This window comes from Rhagoletis pomonella, unplaced genomic scaffold (assembly GCF_013731165.1).
Source record: "Rhagoletis pomonella isolate Grant_MI unplaced genomic scaffold, Rhpom_1.0 Rhpom_scaffold_00010, whole genome shotgun sequence".
NCBI classification, from domain to species: domain Eukaryota; kingdom Metazoa; phylum Arthropoda; class Insecta; order Diptera; family Tephritidae; genus Rhagoletis; species Rhagoletis pomonella.
In genome coordinates, this window is record NW_023458564.1 from 16,768,010 (window position 1) to 16,787,113 (window position 19,104).

The 19,104-nt window shown below is 35.2% G+C and overlaps 1 protein-coding gene across 10 annotated transcripts in view; it reads left to right on the forward strand.

Moving 5' to 3' along the window:
• Positions 1–19,104, forward strand: part of LOC118746094 (potassium voltage-gated channel protein Shab) — a 373,750-nt gene that overhangs the window by 340,046 nt on the left and 14,600 nt on the right. For 6 of the 10 annotated variants that reach the window (XM_036479860.1, XM_036479856.1, XM_036479863.1 and 3 more), the window contains 3 exons: positions 12,130–13,345; positions 13,425–13,618; positions 13,689–13,971. In XM_036479860.1, coding sequence (XP_036335753.1) covers positions 12,130–13,345; positions 13,425–13,618; positions 13,689–13,971 — 1,693 coding nt within the window. Of the gene's footprint in view, positions 1–3,645; positions 4,111–12,129; positions 13,346–13,424; positions 13,619–13,688; positions 13,972–17,255; positions 17,450–19,104 lie in introns of those variants that run through there. The other 4 variants (XM_036479865.1, XM_036479866.1, XM_036479864.1 and 1 more) reach the window with 3 other exon arrangements.

Sequence of the window (19,104 nt, forward strand, 5' to 3'; positions counted from 1 at the left end):
ATAAATCTTTAGAATCACGAGCAAGTGTAGGAAAACGGGGCTTGTAATCAGCGTTGCCAATTAGCTTAAATTTTAGCAAAATTGTCTACTTTTTTTCATGCCTGTTAAAATTTTAAACTTTTCTTCGTTTTGCTAAATTTGTTTATTAAAATAGTCAAAAAGGATATTTTTCTCGAAAATTCATAGTCAGAAGAGTTACTATTTCAATCAATTTTTCAAATTTATTTTAGGAAGACTGTCATCTAGATCCCATATAAGGTTCCAGTAAATGTTGCGCATTTCCCGATCTGCGGTCGTCGCATTTTCAAACCTCCGAGTGTACTTCTGTCGTGAAATCGCTTCACATAAACACCATTTGCCGTTCGGAGGCGATCTAGGACTTTAACAAGATCAACACACACATTTTGGATAACATGATACCAAACTCGTTTTTTTGGCATGCATTCAAAAAATTAGCGAAAGGGCAATTAATTATTATGAGAGTTTGTGTTGAAAGCCTGAAAGAACCCTGCAAAAACTTGTGCGACTAATCTCTAAAGAGAGTATTCCGAGACTACTCTCAATCGGGTACAATTGGGCATTAATTAGTCGCAACTAGTCTCATACGGGTACTAATGGAGCTCAATTAGTCTCGACTCATCCCTTATGGGTATAATTGGAGATCAATTAGTCCCCAACTCATCTCTAACGGGTACTATTAACGATTTAATGATATGTACGCTCTTAGTCAATGAAATTTCATGTGCGGCGTTGGCACACAGAGAGAGCATTCGCCTAACAAAACTGAGCAACCCGGTTCGAATCTCAGCTGGCGCAAATTTTTATTTTTATTTTTTAAAAGTGACTAATCGCTTTTTATACCCTTTCGGGTATAAAGGTGAACATTTAGTCTCTTCATAGGACATGCTCGAACAAAAGCGAACAGTTCATTCCATATAAAGAGATCAGAAATGGTATTAGTCGCATGTTCCTTTGCGATTGCTCCCGGAGTCATCCCGGATTAGTCCCATTTTTTGCAGGGAATGTGTAATAGTTTTCAAATTTAACAACTGTTAAACTATAAAATACTTACTTTTGACGACAAAACTCAGCCTTAAAGAGCCTTTACTTACTTACTGGCTTACTTTTTCTTTCTATAACAAATTTACCAAGGTCAGAAAGAAACAAACAATAACTCCAAGCATTTTGCATTTTATTAGGACCCGTTAAATAAGTTGATTAATTTTAATGGGATTTGTTAAACTTTTTGAAACATTTTGTTAAATTTTATTTTACGAACGCGGCAACACTGCTTGTAATACCTTGCAGGAAATGTATTTAACTATAAGTTAACTTGAAGTTGATAAGGAAGGAAGTAAAGGTCAATATTATCTGTATATTTTCTTTTAAGAAAGCTAATTATATTCCTATGGCGATGGCCGCGAAATAGTCAAGGGTGGTTACCTCTGCATTAGTTGTCAACTAACTTTTAAATAGCTACTTTTAGATATAAAATTCCATTAAAAAACAATATTTTTGTTTCTATTTTTTTATTGGTTTATTTATTTTCTTTATTTAACAAAAGGGAGGTGCCGGGTATCCGGTAGATATCCGGGATCCGGCTTATCCGGCCGTTTTCTGTTATCCGCCTATCCGGCCGGATTTCCTGATTTCTGTTATAGAAGATTCAATTTAAAAATCTATTTCACATTTTTTTTTCTTGTATTTTATAATCAGATTTAATAGCATCTAAGTTAAAAATTTGTATATATTTCATTATGAAAAGAAGCATATCAGAATTTTAGGGCAGCAACCTATATACGGGGCGTTCCATACCAAAATGGACGGGGTTCACACTTCATGTGTTTGATTTGTTTCAAATTTTTAGGTTAGATGGACAAACATAAATAATAAATAAATATGAAATTTTAGCTTGATTAATACATTTTTAAAAAATTTACTGTACAAAAACAAATCGATTTAATAGCACACATCCCTACTTTTCAACTGGTTTCAAGTTCGTCTTTGATGTAGTTAATTAAAACTTAAATGTATGTTGATTAAAATCCCGCAAAAATTCTAACTAAAAGTTGGTTATTTTTATCAATAGATATTTTTTCTGCAGGTATTAAGCATCCCTCACATACACAACATCTGGCATCACACTGGCAATCGGATAACACAAACTTTCGCAACAGTAATGAGTTTGCTACTAACTTAGCTCACTTTTTTTTAAGCATAGGATTTTTATTTAAAGTAACAGGTTAAGTTTATCCATACTCATTTACTTTTATACGAGTAGAAGGTTATGCTTCTCTTCGAAAAATATAAGGTTTTGCTCGAAATTTTTATGAACACAGGCAGAACCATTTCCTTCATATTTTGCAAGTATAAGCATATCCCTTTTTTTACGAATATGGCCCAATAACTATAAACACATTTATTTTAAGAGAACGTGTTCGTCGTCGATTAAGAAGGAATGCGTTCAATATCCTTTGTGAGAAAAATAGTAGCGGAGTTTTATTCAATACTGATTGAATGTTAAAAGCGGGGACCCTAAATAACAGTTATTTTCTTACAACAGATAAACTTGGGCAGATATTTTTTAAGCTCGAAATAAAAGTATTTCCAGATAGTAAACAAACCGCTTATCCAAATTAAACAAATTTAGTTCCAAATGAAAGAGGAACAGAACAGAAATAACGATCGAAGGCTACCACTTCTATTTATATTTTTTTTTTTTTATAATTTAATACAAAAGAAATGCATATACCTAACCCAAGGTTTGTTCTATGGTAATTAAAAAAAACATTTTTTATTTAAATATTTTTCAATAGCTGGCTTTTTGCTGGCTATCCTCGTTTAAATATTTCAGTTTCAAAGCTATTTTAGTCCTCTTTCAGTTGATACCAAACTTGTTTAATTTTGATAAGCGGTGTGTTTATTATTAGGAAAGTACTTTTATTTTCGACTTAAAAATATCTTGCCAAGTTTAGCGATTGAAAAAAAGTAACTGTTATTTGCGGTCTCTGGTTAAAATAATAATATAGGAGAACACACCTCCGCGATTTCTTTAATTGTTTAGGCTTAGGATTAAAAAAACGCAATAACAACATGCTCATATATATCGTCATCAAATCAATTAAAAGCTGCACAACCTAGCAAATTGTGGCACTCGATACTTAGGGATGCAACGAACATAACCTGAACATTCATCCACTTCACACTTCCACTCGAAATTTAAAGCATTCTTTTCCGATGTCACATTATATAACTAACTAAATACGTGGGGAAAGCTAACATATATTTTGAATCTTTTTTGACCAGTCAGTGAAATCATTAATAAAACAAAGAAATTGTAACATTTCTTCAAGAACTGTGTTAATATTTGTACATCCATATTTATTTAAGTAACAGTCATTCTCATCTCGCGAATTGTTTCCATCTCATAGCTTCTATACACGCTTAAAAACTGTCATCTTTTTTGCGTTACAAAAACATTTGCCCAACGTTGTTTTAACCTGAAACACTTTTAATTTTTATTTGCTTAAACAGTGAAACCAAATTTAAGAATTGAATGTCTTGTTCGTTATTTAAGTAATCGGTTTGATATTTAACATTATTTCTGTAATTATTTTAATTTCTTATTTTCATTTTTATTTTAAGGGCTATCCACGATGTCAAGGCGAGTGTATTCCATTGCGTGCAAATAGCGTTTAGATTAAAAGAAAATAGAAATACCACATTTAAATAATTAGAAGCGCGCAGACTAGGAATCGATAATAGACGTTACGAAATTTTGTGCATACATAAATACTAAAATAACTAATGAAAGTATACTCGTGTTTTTGAAAACGGATTCGAGTCACTCTCTCTGCAGTTGAACTGAAGACCAATTGGAAATTAAAAAAAAAGAAGAGATTACTTTAAACTGAATAATTGAAGGCGTACCAATCGATATAAACAAATGCAACCTAAAAGACATACATATGTAGAACATGTTAAGAATTTTTTGAAAAAATAATTGTGAATTTTTGTGTGTCAAAGGAAAAACTATTATTAACATATTAACCGCCTTAAAATGTTATAGGAAAATGTTTTTAAAAAATTATATGGCTTTTGTTAAAATAATTTATAATGAATTATATTTATTATATTTGCATAAGATAATTTAATATATATATATATATATGTGTATGTATGTATGTATGTATATTAGAGTTTAGCATAGAAATCGCAAGCATCCACAATTATACATACATACATACATACATAGGTACGTATACATAGTCGCTTGGTGCGCAGTACCTCCGATCTACCAAATATAGTACCACGTATGAAGTGACGAAACAATTTTTGTTTGTTATCCTTTACCTAGTCTATCTTAATTTAATAGTAAATAATAATATGTAGTTGAAGCTAATATTGATAAGGTTTAGCTTCAAAGAAAATCAATTTTTGCTATTTTGTAAAATGTTTCGCATTTGGCGGTTACGGAGTATTGCTCGCCGACAACCACACATATATATGTGCATGTACTACATAGTTATGAGGCGGAAAAGCGGACTAATACAGATATTTTTTTTCTGTGCAATCGCCCAGCTTATAGAATTTAATTCTAAAACTCTTCAACGCGTGTTTAAATAAAATTAGTAGTGATTGCAACTTAGTTAATTAGCTTAATTTAAATATTCAATTTAAGTTGTGAAATGCCTATGGATATAAATTAAATATGTAGCACATAAAAATAAATAGAACGTAATAAACACACTTTTTCTCACTTTCTTAAAAAAATACTATATGTGACCTGGTCTACGAAAAGGGAGCTTACGTGCGAAAAAAGTTTTCTGTGAAAAAGCTGTTAAAAGTGAAAATCATCTCATCTTCCATCCGAATCAACCAAAAAGTGAAAATTAATTTTTTTGACACCTAAGCCCCCTTTCCGTAGACCAGGTCACATATTCAGAAAAAAGTGGCTGTGTACCATGAGGTTTGCTCAAAAAACAGTTTTCTCGCTCCCTCTTGACAAAATCGGCTCCCTTGCTCCCTTAGCAACCCAGCAAACATTTGGAGTCATAAATGAGTCTTTAAGGAGTCCCATTTCGGAGCCTTTGTGCTCATAATGAGCTCATTTAAGAGTCCGAAATGAGGAGGTCCCTTCCTGCGTAGGTCGACCTATATGAGCTTAAATTCATACATCAAACTCTTTTTGAAGCTCTTAAATGACTCTTATTGGCCTCATAAATGCCTACTTTCGGAGCTCCTTGTATGCTGTTCTCTGTGACTCTTATTGGCTTTATTCTTCAACTCTCTTAATGAACTTTCTTTAGAGCCATGTTAGCAAGGAATTCATTTCAAATACTGTTGGATATTTATATACAAACCTCTGCGCATACATATATATGCTGCAGCTAAATTTTGTTTATTTTTCCTTCCTAATTATTTTTCATATCTGTATAAACAAGTTTAGATATAAATTTCTAGTCGTTATTGTTTTTATACTGGCACAAAGTGCTGGCTCATAACTTGGATCATATATGACTCCTAAAAGATTCATATAAGAGTAAAAAAATGTTTGTTTTTGAAACTCATATTTCTTACTTACCTAGGACTCCTTTCCGACTCATATATTCTGAGCGCTCAGAATATGTTTGCGGGGAAGGCACTGTGTGTGTGGGTTCGTGTGTGTGTACAAAGCTTTTGTAAGGGAGTTAAGGGAGTGTCAAAACTCTAATGTCACTATTGAGCAAACCTTTAATTATTGCATCGTGGCTGTGCACTATATAATGGATTTTGTTATTTAGTTTTTATGAGCCTCATTATTTTTATTTAAAACTTTGTATACCTTTTTGAATGTTGAGTCGGTTGTTTGCAAATTCATTTTTCACATCTTGAGATCTCTCAGGAATTTGGAACTTTTCACTATTCCATAATAACATTCTCAAAATGTGTTGTCAATCTCTATCGGATTCTATTTTATGAGACTGTAACACCACCTTTTTAATTTAATAGTTGAATTGTAGTTGTAGCTGTAATAGTTGTTTGTTCGGAAAAATAAAACAAATTGGCCAATAATCACTATCAAGTGGCATGGATATATATATTCGATACTAAACAAGCAAGCAAGCAAAAAACAAAAATCACTTGTGATCAACATAAACGTCCATACATACACCTATTAAACTTAATACCAAAATCATTTATTGAGTGGTAAGTATCGTATACACATACATACATACGTATCAGGCATGCAACCAAACAATTCCCCTGTTGAGGGCATGCATGGATTTATGTACATATATATATGGGCAAATCTAAAAACCAGGTAACCTTGATGTTATTTAGCTTTATTTTCACTGTTGGAAACTATATCAAGCTGGTTGCTTTTGGATATAGTTCATTGACGTATACTTGAATCCTCAAAAAAAATTTGAACTTTTGAATTGTAGTTGTTTAAATTTAAAAAAAGTAATGAAAAAAATTTAATTTTTTATGTAATTTTTAAGAGAGACAAAATTAATTATGTCATAACTTTTGAAGCACACCATATTCTGATTTGAAATTCAATGGGCATTTAGCACTTATGTGTATACAGTAAAACCCGCTTAAGTGCCTCACCGAAAATGTCAGTTTGAGGTACTTAGGCGGGTTGGGTACTTAAAAGAAGTAAGTGTGATGTAGTTACTTACATAAATAAGTCCTTGAAAAAAACATGAACATTTAATGAAGTATACGTAATTTAAAACCAAGATCGTAGCATTATTTAAACACTAAACACATAAAGGAAAGCTGTATTAAAAAAACAGATAAAGCAATGTTATGTCATTTTAACAAGAATTAAACTAAAGAGTCATTGATTATACATATTTATCTATATATATAAAACTAGCAAATGCCCGCTTGCTTCGCGGCGCCTAATAAGATCTTTTGCGCTGGCCAATTCAAAAATAGCGTTTAAAATCAAAAGCAATCTGTAAAGTAAATATTTTTAGTTTAAATTGAAATGACTAAAAATGGAACCCTCCTCACACATATGCCAAGAATAGTAGCGCTGTGATTCCATATGGAATACTAATCCCTTTCGATGTAATGCGTTTTACCTATGGTCTTATGTCCACCTGTGAGATCTCGGCCAAGCGTGCGTAATATTCTTCTATGATCCTGCAACTTCAGCATTGGTCCGGTGAACCATGTAAGCCAATAAAAGTCCTTATACGGAAACTCAAGAGCACAGATGAGCGTTTTCAATTAGTACATACATACGCCACTTATGTATGTATGTATGTTTATTTTTTAATTTTAAGAATTTTTCAATTAAAAAAATTCATTCCCTAACAAATACCATAAAAACTAAAAATATGAGCTTAAAACTTAACTTCAAACTTGTTTTTCAGAAATTTTAAAATGAGTTATGAGTATACAGTTTTATAGCCCTTTAATTTTAGTGTAATAATGCGCAAGTTTCAAATTTGTTTTTTTTTTTGAGAGTGTACCTATTTTTTGGATTTGCCCATATATGTACATATGTATTTTCATACATATATGCATGTAATTTAAATTGTTTGCAACTGATACATGTATATGTGTGTAGAAAATTGTTTGCTTTACTTCGTTTTTGTAATTATTAATATTTTCAATTTTTTCGTTTTTTAATAATTTTAGACCGATTTCTGCTATTTATTGAAATTCGAACAAATCCTTTTTATAAAAAGAGAGCTTTGCAAACTTTTTCTACGGTTTGTCAATTTTGAATATTTATTCTTTGTTGAAGCAAAGAAATGACACAAAGATGAAACTTCGGGAGGGCTTACAATTAGGAATTTTTGGTCGAGCTTGCGAGCATAATACGAAAAGTCATTTTTTTATATTGGTACCGAGTCACGAAAGGCAGGAGTTTGTTAAATGTCGAGATCTGAAACTGTTCAGCTACAGAGCCAAATTCATAAGCTGATTATTATGTCTTTAAGTTAGTCAGTAATTTATTGTAAGATGATTTATTATTATTTATTTTTATGATTTATTGTAATGCTGAAAAGCGTTATTCCAAATTTTGTATTCCTTCCACATAATTCTTTTTTCAGTGATGGCCTCTTCATTTGACCCAAACCTCTTACCGCTCAGCAATTTCTGCTGGGAGTAGGGTCCCGGGATCCCGGCCTTTTGTAATTTGCAATGATGGCAATAATAGAAACGCCTTATGTTGACCAGTTTTGCTATATTTCTTTTGTTTATCTAATACTTAATATTTTTTTATAAATGTCTAGCTCATTATACATAAACATAACACAAAATTGGGTTTTTAGTTTTTCTGTCTGACGTCAGGATTTTTTTAAAGGACTTTGATATTTGAATAATATGAGTAATTCAGAATAATATTTAAAAAATTCAGTGCAATGTACTTAGAAAAACAGTATGGGTATTAAATTAAAATGAAAGTTATGTAGAGAAAAATACAATTTTTGGTACAAAGGGTATTGAAAATGTCCTTTTAAAATTTTATCCTTGAATGTTCTTGAAATTTTGCAATATTTATTTTGAAAAAAAATTATATGCTAAGGGCTATGAATATAAACTCGACAACATCCTCAAATATAGTCCTTCTAACTTTATTAGCTTAAAAAAAAAAACTCAGTGCGTGTAGTCCCTACGCGCGGAAGAAGTGAAACTTAATATAAGAATTCCAGAAAGAAAGAAATGTGCGATATACACACATACACATGTGCATATTTTTTAATATACAAAATATATACATATATCTAAAATTTTTTTTTAACGAGCTTTTTTTATAACCAACTGCTAAATTTAATAGTTAGTTATTTGTGGCTGAGAAAACATTCAAATCTACAATATTAACTAGTGGATTGTGGCAATAACTGCATCAATGGTAGTCCCTCCTTTGGTTGTTGGATCACTTGTACCATAAACCATTTCCAATGAAAATTTTTCTTTGAAAAATTTTGTCAGTTCATCAGATTCGGCAAATAAATAAGGATTCTAGGCAAATAATCCTGGGATTTTCGAGACTTAAAAAAGACTGGGATTCCGGCTTCCCGGGATTAACATGCCGAGTGGCAACGTTATACGAGTCTTCTCGGAGATAGTGCCTTTTGTTGCTGATTACGAATCTGATGTCAGATTTTCAAAATTCAAAATGGCGGTCAGAGTTTCAAACAAATCCAATATTTTTTTTTAAGTTGGTCGCGATTTTGGATCCACCGTTTTGAATTTTGAAAATCTGACATCAGATGCATAATCAGTAAGCTCAGAAACCCACTGGAAACGAGTTTCAACCCTTGACAATGCTTAAAACGTTCAGTATCAACGTTTTAATTTTAGTATTTTTTTTTATTTGATCGCCATATTCGATCCGCCATTTGAATTAAAACAAAAAATTACTTCAGATTCGTAATGGGCGACCCAAAAAACTCTCGAGTGCCGGATTTCGAACAAATGCAACCATTTAAAAAAATGGATCGCCATTTTGGATCCGCCATTTTGAATTTTGAAAAACTGTCTTCAGACAGTTTGGTAACAAGTTCCAACCTATGACAACGCGTCAATCGTTCAGTATCAACGTTTTAATTTTACTAACATTTTGACACCCGAATTTTTATATTTCATATAATTTTTGTAGTAAATAGTTAATTAAATTAGACCTCTGAAGCAGGTGGCAGCCCTCTTCAAAAGTATTTTCAAGCTAAAAACTTGTTAACCCTCCTTTGACTGACATTTCGATACATATTTTTATACCCGAGCGCACTTGTGCACAAGGGTATTATAACTTTGTTCACATAACGGTTGTTTGTAACAGGCAAAACGAATCGAGATAGATATAGACAATTGTATACATAAATGATCAGAATAAAAAGAGAAATCGATTAAGCGGTGACTGTCTGTCCGTCCGTCCGTCCGTCTGTGCACACGATAACTCGAGTAAAAATTGAGATATCTTAACGGAACTTGGTACATGCAGTTCTTTTGGGCGTAGGACGGATGGTATTGAAAATGGGCGAAATCGGACAATAACCACGCCTACCTCCCATATAACGGTAATTTTCAGAAATACGAAAACTGCGATATTTTAGTAACTACTGAAGATAATTCACTCAAAATTGACATTTAGAATAACTTTTAGACGAAAAATAAGAATATTAAAAATTTTTGGAAAATAGGCGTAGCCACGCCCAGTTACATGTGTATATCTTGGTAACCGCTGCACCAATTTCTTCCAACCTTGGCACAGTTGTTGACCCTGGTACAGCATACCAAATGGCCGAAAATTTTTAAAATCGGACAATAACCACGCCCACATCCCATATAACGGTAATTTCGAGAAATACGAAATCCTCGATATATCAGTAAATATTAAAGCTAATTTATTCAAAATTGATGGTTGCAACAATTCTTTACCAGGAAATATGTTTATGATAAAATTTTGGAAAATGGGCGTGGCACCGCCCACTTATGATCACATATATGTATCTCGTTAACCGTTCTAGCAATTTGTACCAAACTCGGTATGGTTATTGTGCTTGCCACATAAAAGAAAACCGTTCAAAATTGTTGAAATCGGACTAAAATTACTGCCGCTTTTCATATAACGGTAAATTTCAGAAATGCTTGAAATTTCAATATTTTGAAATTTAAGGATGCTAGTTTACTTAAAATTTATACACCCGCCTATCATGTAGCGATAGCTTTCGGAAAGGTATATAAGGAAAACATATATTTAATACTTGCGCCGGGTATTTAATGTTCGGATCCGCCCGAACTTAGACTTTCTTACTTGTTATTAATTCATGAATTAAGTAGAAGTTGGTTTTTTAAACGTGCTGAACCCCGCTAAACACAGCTTAGAAATAAAGATTTTTCAAACCCCATCCGATTGATACCCATATTTTAATAATACATTTAACTTATTAAATAATATGAATTTTGCTTTTTAAACAGGTAGGCAACTCTATTCCACCACCTCAAAAATATTCGTTTCATATCCACATTTTGATATTTCATATAACTCAAATATTTCAAAATATTTTGTATCTAATATTTTCTGAAACCCCTTCGTTTGGCACCCATATGGTGATACATATATATTTCTCTTGCATAATTTCCTTAACTCAAATTGAGTTTGATTTTTTAAACAAGTGGTAATCTTCTATAATTAAGTTAAGAAACAAAGCCTTTCAAAACCATTTAGATTTATACCCAGTTTATAATAGACTTTTTTTTTGATAATTTGAATATAATTTTTTAAGAGGTGGCATATCTTTTCTACAAAGTAAATCTGATTGCATATCCGCAGTCCAAGCCTTTTAATGTGACACCTCATTTTGAAAAATTTAAAGAAAGGCGTAGATTTGATGACATTGAATATTAAATAATTTGAATTTAATTTTTCAACAGGTGGCAACTCTTTTCACATCTACATGCCAAGTGCTTTAATTTGACACCCAATTTTTGAAAATTGAGCGAACGGTGCATATTTTATGTCGTGGGCAAAAAATCCCTTCGCGAATTGTATATATAGATTAGTTTTGGAAGCTCCAGATAAAAGCAAAAAAAGAATTAGATAGATTTTTTATTCGGATCTCCAAGTATTTTTTATTATGAAAAGCCAAAAAACACACGCATTCAATGGTAAGTAGTTTCGGTCTAATACCTTCGAATTAGTGTGCGCATTAATTAATTTAAAAACTGAAGGAGATTGAAGTGTATTTGATCAAAATGAACTTACGTATTCCTTTTGCAGGTGACCTTTTCTTATGTTCAATACAATGTTCAGTTTCGTTCCTTACTTATTTTAGATGAAAACGCTGAATTAATGTTTTATTCGAAGTTACCATTGCCGAAATGGCTCTGTTTGTTTTTCACAAGCAATATACTTATTAACATCAAATACACCACCGCTATTCGCGTACTAACAAAACAACTTAAACAATTTGTCTAATTTGCAATTGTAAATAGATTTGCTCCTATTACGTGGGCACCTCATCACACCTCTACACACCGCTATCTACAACCGCATACCCAAACCTGCCAACAAGTTCAAGTTTTCTTGTTGTCCACCACCGATTCAACGCACATATCACCACAATTTCGAATTTGTCAAACTAATTTAAATTTTGTGAATTGCTTTTTCCTTTGCAGGACTTCAAGGAGTTCACCGATGCCGAGGGTGTAATTTCGCTTCCAACGTCGGATTTCCACAAGCCCGTTTGCGTGGAGATGCGAATGGCTGCCAATCAAGCGAACCGAGATCTGCGCGCCAACCAGTTCGGTTTGCTGGCCCCACCTATACACCTGCCGACGTCTCAGCCACAGTTAGTAGGGGCCATTACTGCCGCTACAGGCGACGCACATGCCGAAGTCATATTTTCGATTGGCGGTGGTGGCGGCGTGATGCGCACCCCACACCATCTGCCCCAGCACACTGCCAATAGCCTAGCGCCGATTGCATCGCAATCATCATCCACCTCGTCATCGTATGGCACCACTACGTCCACCACCATAGCTCTGCCACTCGACACTCCATTTCGTTACCCACCATTCATCACTAGCTACAGCAACAATAACTTCAATTACAATTATAACAATAATTTCAATACAACATCGGTGGGTGCATGTCCAGCACTGTCAATGGCAACCGGTAATGCTGCTCTGGCTTTGGGGAGCAATTTTAATAACAACTTCAATGTTAACATCAACAACAATAACAATGCAGATCTGGCTAGCGTGGACAGTTCGGATACGTACGCCAGCTGTCAAACTCATCCATTTCATTCCCAAGGTGATCTCACTGCCGACCTGGCCGACGAAGCGTGTGCACTGGACATCGACATGGATAACTTGTACATAAACCCGTTGGAAAAAGAATCGACGACGTCGACAAGTGGACCAGGCACAACAGGTTATATCGTCGGTCTTCCACCAACCGGTGCTACTGGTCTGACACCGATGGGACTGATGCGTTCGCAGGTGAAGAAAAGCACGTCGGGAGACACGGCGCTACGTAATATGGCCGCAGGCGGTCTGAGTCCGATGGACGAGGTATATCAAAACTTCGAAGTGCAAGAACGCGGCAGTCGTGTTAGTCTCAATGAGAATCCCGTTCCAAAACACCGCAAAACACGATTCCAAAGTTTCACGTCGATGCCTACCGGCGCAGGGACTTCAAACAAGCCACGAGCACGCTTCGAAGAGGCCAAGATCATACAAGACAACGCAAGCGGCAGCCACGATAGCAGCCCTGCCGGCAGCGGGAGCAAGAAGAAGCGCTCATCATTCATGCCCGGAAAGAGTTTAGCCACTGCCACCAAGCTAATCAACCAGCATCTGTTCGGAATACAGAATGTTGGACAAAAAGGTAAGGAAACAAGAATACGTTTCAATATCTTTTGTCGTTTTGCTGACATTCTCTGACCATTTATTTTACTCCATTGCAGCGAAATTCGAAAGTAAACATTCCTCGTCGATAGACTCTATCGACGTATCTCCAAATCTTGAGCAGCATCGACGTTCAAAGTCGATACTCAAAAACAAATCTGATATCTCACGGGTGCTCGCAGATCCCGAGAGCGAGCGCCTACTGGCCGACAATATGTCTGGGTCGGGTGTGTCTGACAATGGCACCGTCATGGTACTTACTTCGAGAAATTAACTAATATATTCATAGGAATGCATTACCAATACAACCAATCAAATTTCAGTTTTGTTTACAGGGCGAATCTGGCAGCGATTACTCACCGAATAAATTACCTCACTCAATTTTAGCCAAGTCTATCTCCCCACCACCATTGCGGCATCGGATGCTGATACAACAGCGTTCCGGCCCTGCGACGCTGCAGTCGAGGCCAACAAAATTCCAAACGCCACGCTACCCAGAGGAGCAAGCGTTGCGCCACGTCAAGCCAATGTTGGCGCGTTCAACTGCCACATCGCACATGTCCGGCGACAGTCGATACGACTCGACCAACAGAGACAGTAGTCAAGGTAATTAAAAGTTCAAAAGTTGTCGACACGAGTATTGGTGAAGTGGCATTGCGAAATTGGTCGCCATTTGAGATTTATTTATCTGAATCTATACTAATTACGATCGACCAAACATTTTTTAAGCTTCATTCGAAATTCATCTAGCTCTCACCAATTTATGATACATTCGGTCATGTTGCGTCTGCACTCTGCACACAAGGGACGCCGTACGCCTGCGTTGTTATCCGTATTCAAATTTTAACTGAATTCATCCATCGGTATGCGTAAATATACATCCATACATACATGCTCGTATACATATGATACTGCTTTGTAGTTGAACGCTAAATTATGTACCTACCAGAAAAGCTGTTTTGTTTTAAATTTCACAATCGCACTGGTGTTTGTATATACACACATATGATAATACCAGGGTAGTTTATAATACCGTGAGTTTTGGATTTTTCACGGAATAACGTTAAAAGCAACACTTCCTTTGTCTGTTACCTCTAGGATGGGCAATTGATCATAAGTAGGTCCGTTTTGAATTTAAACATCTACTTTTTCGGTTTTTAAAGCATCGATCTAAAACTTCATAGTTTCTTGCGGCAACGCTTTATGAACATAACCAAAAATTGTGTCGATTATTTTCCATCGGTAGAATATTTTTTTTTACTGCCTCAACATCAAAAATTACCTAGTTCTTCTCCTTATTTTCATTTGACGCTGTATTCGCCTAACCGATTTTGGTCGATTCCATCAAAGCACACCAGCCGCAGCCAACTCCATCTCCACTGGGCCTTTCCATCGCAGAGGAGGCCTCTTCCTTCCCTCTTTTACACAGCTCATCGATCCACCGCCTGCGGTACCCTTAGTCGCCAACGCGTAAAGGTCCGTAAATCATTAGCAAAATTTGGATTTCGATGCTGTCTCTATTATCGATGTTAATACTGGCTCCCAAATAAAATAAATTCTTTACTGTTTAAAAACTATAATTGTCATCAGTGACATGGGTACCGAAGCACAAATGCGCTGAATGATTGTTTTATGACAGGAGATACCTCGTCCTGTCCTCGTTTCCCACCAGATCCATTCGCTTTACTTTTCTATCAAACTTGGGAAAGACAGAGTAGACTTCGTGGTTTTTGTCGTCGATGATGTCGGTGTCATCGGCATATGGCAGTATTTGCACGATCTTGTGGTAAATTGTTCCTGATCGGTTCAGTTCTGCAGTTCTTATTATTTTCTCTGACATCAACACAGGGAGTAGCCCTGTCTGAAACCCCGTTAGGTGGCAAACGGCTCAGTAAGGTCTTTCCCAATTCTGACCGATCTGATGCTATTGCTCAACGTTATTTTGCACAGCCATATTCAAACAATTCGGCGTAGTGTAAATACCTGGTCAATGGTTGATTGGCCAGATCTAAAGCCACACTGATAAGGCCCAATCAGTTCGTTGACGGTGGGCTTCAGTCTTTCAAACAATACGCTCGATAAAACCTTGTAACTTATGCATAGATAGCGGTGTCGCTTTTCTGCGTTCATATTCTGCCATAACCATAACCATATTCTGCATAAGAGTTGATGCATGCACCTTATCAACTCCTCGTCACCGTACTTGAATAGCTCAGCTGGCAGGCTGTCAGCTGCGTAATTGCGAAAACATTTTTATGTTCCATGTTAAAGTTTGAATTATTTTTTATTCGCAATGAAAACTAAAAATGAAAATATCTTGGGGAAATTACCTGATTTTGAAAAATTGTCTACAGAACCGCAATATACGCCCCAAAATTAAATTTGCGCGGCTGGGTGTTTTTTTTTTTGGGTCATTTTAGTGTCAGTACAGCGTTAACGTGAAATGAAAGTCGAAAGTATATTATATAGATCCAATTAAGTGGTGGATGCACGGAACCAACTATCTGACGCCATCAAATGATTATACATCAAGCTAGAAACATAAAACACACCAGCGTACTTGTACGATAATTATGGGTGCGTTCAGAAATGCATCAAGCCAAAGCATCGGAGTCTTTTATTTCTAAACTATAATTGATGGAAATGTTTTATTTGAGCAACTAAGTTCCAATTCGGCTTTTAACCGTGGTTGCGCATATTTGACATTTCCATCAATTACACTGGTCTACAAGGGTTTTGCGAATAAGACGGGACCTGGTGTTTCCGAACGGATTTTTCGTGCTGAACACGAATCTGGGGTCCAAAACTTCCCATCACGTCACGTTTTCGAGAAAAAAGGGGTTGAAACCCCTAAAAACAGCGTTTTTGGCCATTTTTGAAAAATTGTAGAGCTGAACCCTGACGTGCTACAAACTTTGTATATGTCAGAAATTAAAGGCTAAATCGTGCCCTTTCGAATGAGCCCTATGCCGAATTAATCGCATGCACCCTTAGATCAGGGGGTGTATTTGTGTCTAGGAGTCCAGGGAAAATTGATCGCAGAAAGAATTTCATCTTAAACGACCATATAAAATGAATGATGCTAAGGTCTTAACTACATTAAGAGTCGCTGATTACGAATCTGAAGTTAGATTTTAAAAATTCAAAATGGCGGATCCAATAAGGCGGACTTAAAAATTTTTATTTAGCGAATTTCAGTTTATTTTTTATATCCACCATATTCGACCCGTCATCTTAAATTTTTAAAATCTAACTGCAGATTCGTAATCAGCGACTTTTAATATAGTTAAAACCTTGGCATTATTAATTTTCTATGATCGTTTAAGATTAAATTCTTTCTGTGATCAATTTTTCCTGCACCCCTAAACACAAATACACCCCCTGCTTTAAGGGTGCACGCGATCAATTCGGCATAGGGCTCATTCGAAAGGGCACGGTTTAGCCTTTAATTTCTGATATATGCAAAATTTGTACCACGTCAGGGTTCAGCTCTATAATTTTTCGAAAATGGCCAAAAACGCTGTTTTTAGGGGTTTCAACCCCTTTTTTCTCGAAAACGTGACGTGATGGGACATTTTTGACCCCGGATTCGTGTTCAGCACGAAAAATCCGTTCAGAAACACCAGGTCCCGTCTTATTCGCAGAAAAAAAGTTGAAATTTGTAGACCAGTGTTATAGTTTAGAAATAAAAGAGACTGATGCTTTGGCTTGATGCATTTCTGAACGCGCCCTATTTCTTTACAAATGAGGTGCGGAGATGATCGTAATGAATGGCATTAGAGTTTGTTAATTTTTCTAGCATTTTGTTATAACATTGGTTCGTAAATTCACAATTGCAATGTTGTCAACTTTAAATCTTCCACAAAATACTCTTTCTATTTAATTCATAGTACCCCGCGATGTTTACTGATTGACGACTTATGACGACTTACATACATAACGAAGTCAAAATATTCCGAAATCGATAAATAAAAAATACAAAATTTTATGCGTAATGGAATTCGTAATTATAAATTTCCACAAAGGCCTGCGTTGGTCATCCTTGAAGAATCCAAAATAAAGGAAAAAGAAATGCAGCGTCCATGATTTTATTTATATTTTTCTTTAAAAAATACGTTGTTAACTAAATTTTCCCCTACGGCGCTTTTTTGTTAATCTACGACAATATTTTAGTAGATATAGCTCCCTGATAAAAAAATATGTCAGATAAAAGTGTGACCGTTTTTGCAATATTTATATTTTTTGAATTTAAAAAAAATCGTCCCTTTTCATGTATTTTCTTTAACTGCATCTACAAACCAGGCTGTACTTAGTAAATTTTTTATGTAAAATCTTCTCCAATGGTCTAGGGTTTCTCAGCACGATTACTCGGAAATAACTTTGAAGAACTTTTTCTCTTCACGTCCTGCGGGCAACAATGATCCGGTTCGATGGTGAATCTGTCCTTGAAACTGTCTAGTATAGTTGGTGGGGTTTGTGTGGGAGGTGCCACGCGCCCTTTTCCAATAGCCACAATTTTTCATATATATTCATACCAAGTATCGGTACTTCAGCAAGAACCCTGCAGGGAAACTACGAACTAGTGAATCAAATTTCTAGTTTCGTACTAGATCTTTATCGCCAAAAATGAATCAGTCCGATAGTAACTAGATCCGCACCAGCCCAAAATCAGCGAAATGTGGTGCTTTTAAAAAACCATTACATTTAACAATAACAGCAACTTCAGCAACAAATTTAATTGCAAACTGGAAACACATTTCTTTGAAAATAATTTAAAATCGCACATATGCCACGTCCCCTTTTCCTAGCGGTATGAAATATGTATACTTTACGACATATTCTCATACCTACCAAATATACAAAAAAATGCATAAAATGAAATGTCTTTCGTATGACCGCAATGCCTGACCAAACGGCTGAACCGATTTCAATTCTGTAAAAAGTACGTTTTTGGTTCTTCTGTGTGGAAGGTTTTTCGATTTAAAATAAAACAAAACTTTTTCTTTTTGTTGCCAAAAAATTAAGAAAGCTGAGGCGTTACGATTTCACAATTTCATAGACTTTTCCTTATACATATTAAATGTATTAAACTACTAAACGGCTGGACCGATTTCGTTCATATTTGGAACATACACATATGTCAACACCTTGAAGGGAAATATTTCGACTAAAAATTTAATCGCTAGGTGGCGCTGGGATCGGAATATTCCTAAAAACTGAATTTAGGTGCAGATATGGCTGATAATTAGAACATTTGTGAGCCAATTGAAAAAGAATATTTGGACTAAAAAATTACACGATAGGATGCGCTGAGGTCGGGATATTCCTCACAGTGGGAGAATGATGGATATCTACACATACATATATATGCGTCACAAGAAAAGGTTGAAATCGCTTTTCCGAGGGCATCAATATATCTCTTAACCAAACAACTTTCTCCTAGATTTCTAAATCGCATTGAGCAATTGTTATATTCAAGGAATGAAACCGATTCAAAATAACGTTCCGGTTTGGGTTTCGGTTTTGCCAAGTGTTTCGGTTTCGGTTTTGGTTTCGTTCTTCAAAATTTATTTCGGTTTTGGTTTCGGTTTCGTTCCGGTTTCGGTTTTTCACAGAAATTTTGTTGATATTATTTAAATCACAATGTCTTAAACGTTGAGGAAAGAAAATCGAAAATTACAGTTCACTGATTATATCAACACTAGGTTCTTTCCCTAACAATCCGGACCGGATTTGGTA